Source organism: Nomascus leucogenys, chromosome 10, assembly GCF_006542625.1.
Source record: "Nomascus leucogenys isolate Asia chromosome 10, Asia_NLE_v1, whole genome shotgun sequence".
Classification (NCBI taxonomy): Eukaryota; Metazoa; Chordata; class Mammalia; order Primates; family Hylobatidae; genus Nomascus; species Nomascus leucogenys.
This window is the reverse complement of record NC_044390.1, coordinates 39,069,811-39,083,751: the sequence shown is the minus strand read 5'-3', so window position 1 is coordinate 39,083,751 and position 13,941 is coordinate 39,069,811. Positions and strand designations below refer to the sequence as shown.

General features: G+C 42.6%; 1 protein-coding gene across 2 annotated transcripts in view; it reads left to right on the top strand.

The window, feature by feature from the left end:
• Positions 1-1,130: 1,130 nt before the first annotated feature.
• The window catches only part of IRAK3 (interleukin 1 receptor associated kinase 3), a 57,948-nt gene continuing 45,137 nt past the window's right edge, over positions 1,131-13,941 (top strand). Inside the window, exon 1 of one of the 2 annotated variants that reach the window (XM_030820037.1) lies at positions 1,131-1,298. In XM_030820037.1, coding sequence (XP_030675897.1) covers positions 1,166-1,298 — 133 coding nt within the window. In that variant the 5' untranslated portion in view covers positions 1,131-1,165. The remainder of the gene's footprint in view (positions 1,299-13,941) is intronic. The other variant, XM_012499979.2, reaches the window with a different exon arrangement.

The window sequence follows — 13,941 nt, the reverse complement described above, 5'->3', positions numbered from 1 at the left end:
AGGAAGCTTGTGTGAAGCACTTTGAGGAAGGAAAAAACGATGGAACGATATTTCATCAAGGAAGCCCACGAGGAAGAGAATTTCTTAAAACCAAGTAGGTGTATGGAGGAGGGGCCGCCTCGTGAAGAAAACGAACATAATTTTACTCTGATTTGGTGTCTCTTCTGTTTTTCTGTTGTTGATATCTACATTCATCTTTTCCAATAATAATCCCATATATGCACATTTTTATCTGTTTAAATTCAGTAAAAGTTGGGAGGAAAATGTGTCAAAACTTTTAGAGTGTGATGGGCTGAGTGGGGTTGTGAGTGATCTTCGTTTTTCAGTTTTTTTTTCTGGGTTTTCCAAGTGTTCCTCGATGAACATGGATAGCTTTTCTGACAGGATAAAAAAGAGGCAGTCCGGGGACAGTGGCTAACACCCCGAATCCCAGCACTTTAGGAAGCTGGAGGTGGAAGGATCGCTTGAGGCCAGGAGTTTGAAACTAGCCTGGGCAACATAACGATACTCCCTCTCTACGAAAAACGAAAAAAAAAAATAATTAGCCGGATGTGGTGGCGTGTGACTGTGGTCCCAGCTACTCGGGAGGCTGAGGTGGGAGGACTGCTTGAGCCCAATAGGTGGAGGCTCCGTGAGCTGAGATAGCGCCACTGCGCTCCAGCCTGGGCGACAGAGCGAGAACCTGACTCAAAACAAAGAAAAAAGGAAGAAAAGAAAGGAAGGGAAGAAGGAAGGAAGGGAGAAGCTTTCAAAAATAAACTTTGGTAAGAAGTAATGACACCTCTAGCCGTCCACACCAGGAGACCGCCTAGCCATGGGGCACGGTGGGCTCCTGGGAGCTCTGAGCTCTGGGCTTTCTCCAGTTCTCACTCTGCTTGTCTCGGCAGCTCCGTCCCCACCGCAGAGGTGTGAAGGGGCGTAAAGCCAGCGAAGGGAGAACCCGGGTCGGGTAACCCCCAGGCCTGGCCAGGCGGACGCAGGGGCATCTCGGGCGAAGCGCGCCTTGCGTCACGTGGGCACCGCCCCTGCAGTGACCGGAGAATGGCCTGTTCCTAGGGCTCTGCTGCCGTCGTGGAAGCAGGATTTCCGCGGTTGTGTAACGGCCTGTCGCAGGCGTGCAGGGGCCTGGGCTCCGCCTCGTCCCCGGGGCTCCGGCAGCCGAGCCATGGCGGGGAACTGTGGGGCCCGCGGCGCGCTGTCGGCGCACACGCTGCTGTTCGACCTGCCGCCCGCGCTGCTCGGGGAGCTCTGCGCGGTTCTGGACAGCTGCGACGGCGCGCTGGGCTGGCGCGGCCTGGGTGAGTCGGCGGGGACCGTCCTGGGGCGGCTGGGGAGCCCAGCGCGCCGCGGGGCCCGCTCGGCGTCGCCCTGCATGGCTGGGGTCGCTCGCGGGGCTGGCGCGGCCTCCGGGAAGTTCCCGCCGGGGAGCCGGGCCCCTCCTTTCCTGGGGAGGACGCAGAGACTACCTGGGACCCAGACGCCAGCCCTCCCTTCTCTTTCAAAGAATTTTGGGTATCGCCGCAATGTCAAGGGAGCCGAGGCCTGGGAAAGACGGATAAACAGCGTGAAAGCATCTTCTGTTCGTCCGCGATGCCACCTTCACTGGGTTCGCAATGTGTGATGTCTTCTGGTCCTTGCAAAATCACCCCAGAACATCATTTTCGTATTGAGATATTTTTAGAACTTTGAGATATTTATCCTTTGGTGTTTTCAATGCATCCCTAAGCCCCTAACTTAATTACAAGTGAAATGGTAAAGTAAAATACGATTTGCAATGAACGCGGCTCCTAATTTTCATAATTAAATCTTATTTACCCAATTTCGTTGAATGAAGGTTTATGCTAAAGAGTGGCTTTATTTTAATCTAAAAAATTGGCTTCAGAACTGTATTTTATGCAGACATTGGAAAGTTGAGCAACTGCCTGTTGGAAGTGTTGAGTGTAGCCAGCGATAATTCGGACAAAAATCTTTGTTTTGTTAAGTACAGGCATTTTTGGTTAGATTTGATATTCCACAATGTCATGTTTAATGTTTATTGAAAAGAATCATGATTATGTCAAAATAACTTAGCTTTAATGGTCTGAAATAGGATTCTTCTTACCAGGACTAACAGAAGACCTAAGAGGAGAGTTTTCTTTGTTACTGATGAACGGTATGGTCACAGTCTTTGAATTGTAGCAATGGGCTTCTGGTTATACAAAAAATGCTTATATATTTTAAGTCTGTAATTTTAAGTTACGGCTCTTAAGAAAAAAAAAATCTGATTTCTATAAAACAGATTTCCAGTGTGCACTTGAGGGATTTTGAGGGATAAGGTCACTTCCCCATCAGATCTTTTTGAGATGGATTTTGGCGTGGACAGTATTTATACCCATGGATTTCCTAGAGTTACTGACTTTGAGAAAGAAAAGTGTTTTTAGTCCAGTTTAATGTTGGTGAATGGGGCCAGGTGGGTGTGGTAAATTAGTGAGGCAGATTATTCTCTCTCTTTCTGTTGACAGCATTGAAATCCAGATATTCATGCTTTACATGGTTTGTCTCATATAACTTCTCCAATTACTCTGTGAGTCATTATCATCGCCAGTGTTTTTTAACAGGTCGGGAAACTGTGGTACAAATTGGTTAAGTAACTTGCTCAGGTTCACCAGCTGGAAGTGGAAGAGCCAGAATCTGAACCATGGTAGTCTGGATCCAAGGCTTATGTCCTTAACCCCAGCCACTCTACACTTCACCCCTTACTGCTGGGCTCTTTTTGGCCACATCTAACAGCCTCCCTAAAGTACAGACATTTCTGGCATCAAAGAACAATTCAGTGATCCATTTCAAGCATGCAGCCCCATTTTCCTAGTGGTGAAAATGAATGAGGACCACCCAAATGAGAACAAACAAAAGCTATTTTTTCAAAGCAAGGGAGCCAGCCACCATTGCTTGTGTTTGGCAGAAACTCAAAAGCAGACAGAAGATGGAGGAGGGTGGGAGAAGAAGGCTTCAGCTATGTCCTGATTGGAGGCTGTTAATATGGGGAAGCTGTAGTTGAGCTACCTAAAAGGAGGGTATTTTGTGTGTTTGTTTAAGGGTACATAATTGGCTTTCTCTGGTTGGCCCTAAGTTGGAAGTAGGAGCAAAAATTGAAGAAGCTGTCAGTAATTATTCAAGTCCCGGCCATTTGGGGCAGGTTGCTACAGGGGTTCTTGTTTGGCTGCCTGGGCTAGTTGCTACAGTTTAACCCAGTTACTGATAGTTTAACTTCTTAGATACTGTAGATGGTAGATTGGTTTCTTGGACTGGTTGATGCACATTGCCTGCAGAGTTCTATTTTTATATATAAGCTGGCCATTGTCCCTTTGTGTATTCATTCTCTCACAGGGAAAGGGTCTAAAATGTTTACTCCATGATACTTCAGCTGTAATTCATTGTGCAGGTGGTCATGCCTACTGACTGCCTGGACTATGGAGCTGGCCCTGACCAGGTGCTGCACAAGTTGTTGGCTCAGCAAGAAGGCAAGGCTAGCCCAGTTCAGGGTGTTGAGGCAACTGCCTGTGCTAAACATGCCGAGTTTTCCTGTGGGCACAGCGAAGGGAGAAAGAGGAGAAGAGGTGCAGGTAGGGAAAACTTGACCTTCGAGAGGGGAAGGAGAGTGATGGAGGACTGAATCAAAGAGGTAGTCCTTTGTATGCTCAGGACAGCTGACAGCCCAAGCTTAAATGTAGAAAACAATTGTAATATACTAAGTAAAGCTTTCTCGAGCTGATCATGATTCTTGATGACAGTGAGTATCAGGTTATGTTTACAAAGGCAGCTCATATAGCAGCCTATATGATATGACCAGTGTGTGCAGGATAAGGTAAGCCAATCATTCACAAACAAAAATCACCTATGCAGTCTTTTAAATACACAGATGCAGGTTCCACTCCTAGAGCTGCTGATTCAGTAAGTCTGGGTTGAGGGTCCAGCTTCTTTCATTTTTTTGTCAAACCCCAGGAGTGAGTCTGATGCATAACCTGATTGGTAAGCCATTGCTTAGGCCAAATTCTCTTTTTTAATAGCGTCTTCATATAACAGATATTTTACTACATTCTTTCATTACTTCATTTAATTACTTTTATTTTTAAACATATTTTACATATTGCTCTTCACTTTTGTCGAGTATTGTTATTAAAAATAATGTAATCACAAGATAATATATTCTGTGGTTATCATTGATGACTTTATGGCTTTTAGTGAAAGCAAGAGCCCAAAAGCCCAAATGAAAAATGTTGTTTACATTACAGACATGATAATGTAGTACATACAGAACCTCTGGAGACAACTCATCTGATTACATTACCATAGATTGGTATTTAAATTAAATTGTTGGAGCAGCCGACACCATAAAACCTCTCAACACTTACGATGTACTGAGAAACACTTTTTGCAGATGATATATAATAGGCTGTATTCAATTTTCTTCCTCTCAAGAAAGGAAAGGGAAATTATTATATAAATTATTAATAATTACTTTAAAAAATTAAATGTAAAATCACATTAAGTGTGCATTTGTATATTCGATAAAGATTCAAAATAATAGTAGTAATAATAATAAAGCTACCTCCTATCAAGGCTTACTATTGGCCAGTGTGGTAAACATTTTACATGGATTATCTCATTTACTTATCGCAACAATTCTATGAAGTAGACACTCTTCCTATTTCCACTTTATAGATAGGGGAACTGATTCTCAGAGAATTTAAGTAACTTGCCTTGAGTCACAGTCTTCTAAATGGCACACTAAGATTATAACCAGATGATCAGACTGCATAGTCTATGTTCTTTTTTTGTTTGTTTGTTTTCTTTCTGAATTTTAAATAGATGTGTTTTTTTATGTTATTATTATTATTATTATTTTTGAGATGGAGTTTTGCTCTTGTTGCCTGGGCTGGAGTGCAATGTCACAATCTGTTTACCGCAATCTCCGCCTCCCAGGTTCAAATGATTCTCCTATCTCAGCCTCCCAAGCAGCTGGGATTACAGGCATGCACCACCATGCCCGACTTAATTTTTTTTTTTTTTTTTGTATTTTTAGTAGAGACAGGGTTTCTCCATGTTGGTCAGGCTGGTCTCGAACTCCCGACCTCAGGTGATCCGCCTGCCTCGGCCTCCTAAATTGCTGGGATTACAGGCGTGAGCCACCGCGCCTGGCCTAGATGTATTTTTTCAAGAACAGTTTTAAATTTATGGAAAAGTTTAGCAGATAGTAGGAAGAGTTCTCAGATACTCTACATCCTTTGTACACTCCGCATGCAGTTTCCCATTATTAACATCTTGCATGAGTGTGCTGCATTCATTACAAATTGACACATTATTATTAACTAAAGTCCATGCTTTATTCAGACTTCCTTCGCTTTTACCCGATGTCCTTTCTCTGTTCCAGGATCCCATTCAGGATACCACATTACATTTAGTTGTCGTATCCTCTGGCTCCTCTTGGCTGTGATGGTTTCTCAGACTTTCCTCGTTTTTGATGACTTTGACAGTTTTGAGGAATATTGGTTGGAACTTATCCACTATTTTGTAGACTGTTCCTCAACTGCGATTTGTCTAATGTTTTTCTCATGATCAGACTGAGGTTATGGATTTGGGGGAGGAAAACCATAAAGTACTGACCTGTATCCAGGGTCGGTACTATTTACAGGAGTTATCACTGCTTATGTTAACCATGGCTGAGGTGGCGTCTGTCAGATATCTGCCCTGTAAAATTACTTCACTTCCTTCTCTTTCTGTTTCTTACTTTTTTGGAAGGAAGTCACCATATGCAGTAGAGCCTGCTTTTTTTGTGTTGCTGTTGTTTTGGAGACGGGATCTCACTCTGTCATCCAGGGTGAAGTGCAGTGGCACAATCACAACTCACTGCAGCCTCAACCTCTCAAGCTCAAGTGATCCTTCCCACCTCAGACTCCCAAATAGCTGGGACTGCAGGCACATGCCACCACACCTGGCGAATTTTTTGTACAGATGGGGCCAGGCTGGTCTCAAACTCCTGGGCTCTAGCAATCCTCCTGCTTCAGCCTCCCAAAGTGCTGGGATTACAGATGTGAGCCACCGCTCCTGGGTAAGCCTGGTGTTTTGACCACTGTGTTATTTCTGTCACAAGTTAGCTACACAATGTTATGTCTAGCTCTCGCTTCTCCTCTAAGCTAACACCCCACTGCTCTATTCCTCTTTATGGTAAAATTCCTCGAAAGGGCTATTTATACTCCAGGTCCTCCATTCTTCCTTGAACCCCTCCAGTCAGGGTTTCACCTCCCACTGCTCCATTGAAAGTCCTATCATCTGAAGTCACCACAGCTAAATCCAATGGTTGGTTCAAAGTTTCGATCTTATTTGATATAGTTGATCACTCCTTTCTCCTTTCTTCTTGAAGCACTTTCTCTGCTCTAGAACATTACATGCCCCTGCCGGACGCGGTGGTTCACGCCTGTAATCCCAGCACTTTGGGAGGCTGAGGCGGGTGGATTGCTTGAGCTCAGGAGTCTGAGACCAGCCTGGACAACATGGTGAAACCCCGTCTCTACTAAAAATGCAAAAGATTAGCCGGGCATGGTGGCGGGTGCCTATAATCTCAGCTACTTGGGAGGCTGAGGCAGGAGAATCCCTTGAACCTGGGAGGCCAAGGTTGCAGTGAGCCGGGATCACACTACCGTACTCCAGCCTGGGTGACAGAGCGAGACTCCTCTCGAAAAAAAAAAAAAAAAAAAAAAAAAATTACATGCTCCTTAATTTCTTCTCTTCTTATAGATTTATCTCCATGTCTTACAGTGCCCCTGGGCTTAGTCCATGGACCTTGTCTCCTCTGTTTACCTGCTAAATTCACATAAATTCAATCTATATACTAACTCCCAAATTTCTAGCCCAAGTCTCCCTCTAGAATGTCATCTTCATCCATCTATTTGCCTATTTGACAGACATCTCCAACTTAACAGCTCAGAAAGACTCTCCCAGCCCTCCCAAAGTTTTCTCATCTCAGTAATGGCAGCTCCATTCTTCATTTGTTCAGGCCAAAAATATTAGCCTTTTGTGACTTGTCACTTTCTCTCACAAACCACATCCTATCTCTCAGTAAATGATGCTGCTGACTGTGCCTTCAGGATCTGTATAATAATCTGACCATTTCTTACCACTGCCATGATAGCCATCTTGGCACCAACCACCATCCGTTCCCACCTCTACTATTTTAGCAGTTGGCTGACTGGGCTCAGACTCCCTGCTACTGCCCTTGACCTCCTCGAGTGTCTTTTCAGCCCAGCAGTCGGCGAGCCTGTGATGCATGTAAAGCATATGCTATCATTGCCCTATTCAGAACCCTCTGGCGGCTTCCCAGGCCACTCAGAGCAAACCCTGAAGTCCTGCGTGGCTTTTCTCACTTTCTTCTCCCTCTTGTTTGCTTGACTCCAGCCACGTTAGCCTCCTTGTTCCTTGAACACGCAAGGAACATTCTTCCTGCCAGTAACCTGTAGGCTTGCTTCTTCACTTCCTTCATGTTTTTGTTTAACTATTACCTACTCTGACCACTCTTTTGTTTTGTTTTATTTTTTGAGACGGAGTTTCGCTTTCGTTGCACAGCCTGGAGTGCAGTGGTGCAATCTTGGCTCACTGCAACCTCCACCTCCCGGGTTCAAGAGATTCTCCTGCCTCAGCATTCTGAGTGGGATTACAGGCGCCTACCACAATGCCAGGCTAATTTTTTGTATTTTTAGTAGAGACGGGGTTTAAATGTGGGCCAGGCTGGTCTCGAACTTCTGGCCTTAGGTGATCCATCCACCTCAGCCTCCCAAAGTGCTGGGATTACAGGCGTGATCCACCACACCTGGCCGTGACCACTCTTAAAATTGACACCCCCCCACCACTCTCTTATGCCTCTTTTCCACTTTATTTTTCTCTATATCATTTATCACCTCTCACATACTTCATGTATGTAAGTATCTCTATGTATATATAAAATAAACTATATACATATGTAAACATATATATGTTCATTAGTTTATTCTTCATCTAGAAATAAGCTTCAAGGGAGCAGGGATATTTCCTTCCTTTGTTTCCTGCTGACTCTCTTAGCATCGAAAATTGTACTTGGCACAGAGTAGGCACTCAGTAAATATGTATTTTTTGTTTGTTTGTTTTTGTTTGTTTGTTTGTTTTTGAGACGGAGTCTCGCTCTGTCACCCAGGCTGGAGTGCAGTGGCGCGATCTCGGCTCACTGCAAGCTCCGCTTCCCGGGTTCACGCCATTCTCCTGCCTCAGCCTCTCCGAGTAGCTGGAACTACAGACGCCCGCCACCACGCCCGGCTAATTTTTTGTATTTTTAGTAGAGACGGGGTTTCACCGTGGTCTCGATCTCCTGACCTCGTGATCCGCCCGCCTCGGCCTCCCAAAGTGCTGGGATTACAAGCGTGAGCCACCGCGCCCGGCCAGTATGTATGTTTTGAATAAATTAATGAATCAACAAATGTCTATTAAACATCCAAAACCTTTTTGGGCAGAATCTTTGATAAAGCACTGTAAATACAATGTCCTAGTCCCTGCTTGTAAGAATTTTCCAATTTAGTGTAGGCAACAGACCTATAAAAGTTTAACAAGGGAAGAATATGTGGGGAAATAGTATTGATATTCACCTGGGAATGAAATTACATAGCTTCTGACTGAAACCTTGGTGTTGAGGGTGAATTCTCTCCCAGAGGTAGTTAATGTTAGGTTCCTACCTGTGTCTAGGATTAAGAGAGCAGGACAGACAGAGGCGCACCTGAGGAATCACACACAGCCCTCCCCAGTTATGAGTCCTACGCAGGCATGGGGTAAAACATACACATGAGCTTAAGTATGAATAAGAACTATTTCTTATAAAATATATTAACTAGTAAGTGTTAATGCTTACAGTCTGGTATGAAGAATAGATCTAACTTATAATTTTGACTTTTGTTTTACTCTTTTGGAATTAAAAATATCTTTAACCTTAAAAGTTCTTTAAAAAAATTGTCTAATTTTTTGCATGCTTTGTAGAAAGAAAGTGACATCCTTCCTTTTTCCCTTACAGTATCTAAAAACAAGCTTTGTGAGAATGGAGTCTTAATTTTGCAGGGATTTTAGCATGTGGTTGTATGCAAATACAAAGATTCCAAATACGGATGTGTTGCATTATTTGAAAAAACCCCTTCAGAGACATATTTGCATATGGAGACGTCATTTCTGAAACTGAAAACAGTCAGTCCTGCACTCTTAAAACAGCCTTCAAGGACCTTGAGCACCTGATTTCTGAACTTCTTAGGTTGACTTTTTGGCTTAATGTGACTCCAATATGACTTTCAACAAAGATTTGTGTTCCAAAAAATGGTTTTAAACAATGCTTAACTAACAGCATATTTTTCTTAATTTGTATTTTCAGTTTAGAATGCTTTTAACTTTATCAATATAATTAGTCATTGAGAACTTTTCTCTGTATTTTTATTTGATATGTACTGTGAGTAAACAAAGTCCTATATTCTGAAAGGGGACAAGTAAGGGAGAGTTGGAGAAAATGATAAATATTGAAGAATGTAATTAACATGTTGAGAGTTTGCATTCCTGTTGTATCAGATTGGAGCTATTTTAAAGAATTGGATCTAAATGAAGTATACATTTTATGGATGCTAAAAATACTCTTTAGCAATGTTTCTATTCAGAATGCATCATCATTAGAAAAAAGCTATTAAGGTTGCAGTGTGAATCACCAGTTGGAAAAAGAGAAAACGTATTTCATTTCCAGTCCGGAAGCAATCCATGCATGCAGGCAGTATTCATTTTAACAGTCTGGATCAGTTTTTTACCATGAACTTCTGCTATTAGAAAAAATGCCTTTGACTAATCTAGCTTTCCTTAGATGTGGTGCAAACTCAGAACTATATGCCCCTGGTCAATGTTAGAGAACTTAAAACCCCAGCTCATTTGGCATCTGTTCATTCATATTCCAGCTGAATCTCAGAAATGTGCTTAAGGGAAAGCATCTGATATTAGCAGTTTCTCAGCCAAGTCACAGGACAGGACAGCCCAGAGTCATGGCCTGCTGCACTTTTAAAAGGCAAATTCAGGAATTTAAAAAAAACGAACCGGGGAATGGAATTTATGGAAAGTATGGAATGAAAAGCTGACATTCCCTGGGACTTGAAATGTTAACTCTGGATTTCCTTAATAGCTATAAACTGTGCCTTTCCTACTGTGGCAATTGTTGTGAGCTAGGACATGTTTATACCTTTTTAATGTATAAATATTCTATCTGAGACTCCTGCTACTATTGCCACCCGATGCGTCTTCCAAAAGGTAAAGCTTCCATCTTTGCATCACATTCTCAGAAATCTGAATTGGTCCCACTGCTTTCAGAATGAAGTTAAGTTCATATGCTAACACTCAGGGCCTCTGTCTGTCAATCAGCAAAAATATATTGAACGTGTACTATGTGGCTAAGCATGTTTCTGCAGATACAAGGTAACATGGAGACCTCATGGAGCTTGTTCACCGTTTCTTTAACGTGAACACTCTGCACCAAGCATTCTGGCCTTCCCTCTGCCCTCTCGTGTCGTCTTCACTGTTTCTGGAACAATTCCCCATTTGATATACCCTTTTCTATTCCTTTAGCCTAGTTAAACCTTGCCCCACGACACGACACTTCTATTGCAAAGCTAGGTGGTATTTGGTTACCCTTCCTTTCCTTGCCTGGCTGTGGTAGTCCACAAAAGCATTTTCTCTCTTCAGTCTTGTTAAATTATGTGCATATGTCTTATCCCAAAGTTTCAAAGGGTAGCAGGAACGATTTTAGTTTACAAAAGAAAAAGGAAGAAATCTATTATTTAAATTTTCATTACCATGAATTTATATGATACAGGATGCCTAATACTCTGTAAATATTAGCCAATTAATTTTCTTTTCCTTCTCCTTTTTTTTTGTTTTTTGTTTTTTGGAGGCAGAGTCTCACTCTGTCACCCAGGCTGGACTGCAGTGGTGCAATCTCGGCTCACTGTAGCTTCAACCTCCTGGGCTCAAGCTATCCTCCCACCTCAGCTACCCGAGTAGTTAGGTCTACAGGTGCATGCACACCACCAAGCCTGGCTAATTTTTAAATTTTTTGTAGAGATGGGGTTTTGCCATGTTGCCCAGACTGGTCTTAAACTCCTGGGCTCAAGCGATTCTCTTGCCTTGGCCTCCCAAAGTGCTGGGATTACAGGCGTGAGCCACTGCGCCCAGCCTCGATTAATGTTCTAATAGAAAATGTAGAAACCTAAACTTTCCCTTTGCTGAAATTTGATATTTAGAGTTCTCTTGTTGGAATGTTCATTTTGAGAGTGGGAAGTGTTTTAAAGATAAGAGGTGTTATAATTAATTAACAGGCCAGGGAAGAGCAAGAAGATTTATTATATGTATTAGGTGGGACTACAAGGACATTTGTTATTAAGAAGTTTGAGATTGTTCAGTGAGGCTGTGTTTTGCCTGGAGTTGTGTCATAGGTCGATGGCAGTGCCACTACTAAATACATGTGTTCCTGTACTCACCCAGAGGCCAACGGCAATGCTCTGTTTTCACTAAGAACTTTTTTCCTTGGAAAGCAGGATAGTCTGCGGGGCTCAGACTCATTCATTTGTCTTGTTTTCAGTCTGAAACTGTAGTGATTACTTTTTCCTCTGCAGGATAGTGTACTGTATCCAATACTTCTTTAAGAATTGGCCTCTCTTTAGAAGTACTCAGTTTTAGACATGGCATGGCTCAGGCTCCAGAAGCCAAACCTCCAGAAAGCCTTCCCTGCTGTTCTTATCTTTAGTTAGAGGCCTGTCTTCATGCTCAACCCACACTTAGTGCATACAATTACTGTATTGCTGGCACATAGCAGATACTCAACAAATGTTGGAACTACACTGAACTATACCAGTTTGCAGTATTTCTCTTAAGAGCTTTTAGAAATAGCTAAATAAATTGTTTATAAAAAATGTGCCTCAATGAAATAGGCAGATTACCTCATCAGAAAGAAATATATTAAAATAACATTACTACATTTGGCTATTACTTTTGCTTTTTAAAGGCTTCTTTTTAAAAATGATAAGCTATCTAAAACATATATTGGCATTTGGATAGTCTTTGCCTCTGTGAAACATCTCTTCAAAGAGATGAGGAATGAATATATTCTTGCCAGAACTTGAAATATGGAGGAAGGGCAAAGACATTCTAACTCAATGATGTCAGACATTTTATTCTAGCTATTTTTCTTTCCTTACAGCCTAAACATGCATTCAAATAGAATGTCTCAACTTTATCTTCCCTTGTTTGATATGTAATTGCAAATGCTGCCACTCTCTTTAACTCTTCTGGTACAAGTTGTAACAGAGTAACAAAATTCAAGATATGACCTTGTGTATATCAGTCAGGATACACTAAGTTATGCTGCAGTAACAAGCAGCACCAAAAATCTCAGTGGTTTAACATAGCAGAGGTTTACTTTTTGCTCCCAGGAAGAGCACTGAGAGTCCAGCAAACTCTCCTCCATTTAGTAACTCAGCATTTCAGGCTGCTTTGATCTTGAGGCAGCCGCCTGTCAACATGTAGTGAATTGTGCCCTGGTTCTTCAGTGTTTCTGGCTGGAGACACAGAGGCATGCCTAACCTGAAAGGACAGGGAAATGGAATCCTCTATGATGGGATAGAGGGTTGGAAGTATTGGCGGCACTAGTAATGTCTACCAGGTCAATTTTTAGCTCATAGAAAGAGGGCCAGTCATGGTTTCATATTGTGAACACTTTCAATTTTCAGGATTTATTCACAGCCTCAGTGGGAGCATAAAGTTGAGGTAAATTGAATATTCCAGCAAAGGCCTGTAGAACGAAAAATTGGGCAGGGGGGGATGCCATATTAAGGCAGAAGATATTTGCCTTTCTGCTGGCTTGATTTCAAATATTATAACTGGTGTAGCAACTCCCTAAGAAATCAATGACCTTTGGACTCTAAAACAGACTTTTGTGTGTTTGTGTGTGGAAACAGAGTCTCACTCTGTTGCCTAGGCTGGAGTACGATGGCGTGATCTCAGTTCACTGCAACCTCCGCCTTCTGGGTTCAAGTGATTCTCCCACCTCACCCTCCTGAGTAGCTGGGACTACAAGTGCACGCCATCACACCTGGCTAATTTTTGTATTTTTGTATTTAGTCAAGATGGGATTTCACCATGTTGGCCAGGCTGGTCTCAAACTCCTGACCTCAAGTGATCCTCCAGCCTTGGCCTCCCGAAGTGCTAGAACTACAGATGTGAGCCACCACGCCTGGCCCCAAAACAGACTTTTAACAGAAGAAAGTTTCACAAGACTTATCATTTTTCTGAGATCTGAACAACCATTGCCTTTTAAAAGCACATCTGCCTTTGAAGTCTCTCGTTGGTGGACAGGGGAGTCCTATCTCCTATGAGATCACCTTGGTTCCTCCTGGAGGGCAGCTTCCACATATTGGTGTGTGGCAGGATGAAAGGATGCTGAGCTCCTAAAGCCAGTTATGGTGGTATGTCAGGGGTCCCCTATGACCACCCTCAGATAACAGTGGGATTTTATCCACAGACTTGCATCCAGGATCCTAAATTTTTTAGTTTCTCTGGAAGGTAAAGTTATGAAAGGGTGCTGCCATCACCACCAAAAGCCCAAAACACATTGTTAATTTTAGTGCTCAATATTCCAGATTGAGAATATTATCATAGGAACAAGACCACCTTTTCTGTCATTTGCTTTTTCTCCCCGCTTTGCCTCAAAGTACACTTTAAAATTTGGAAGTTGTGCAGGAAGGCAATGTAAATTTTTGCTTGAAGAATTCTGTTAAATCAGGGCACCATAAAAACTCATATACTTTCTGTACAGTTTTAAGTTGTTTATGCCAAACCTTAATTGAATTATTTAAAGCCTAGTATCCTAGT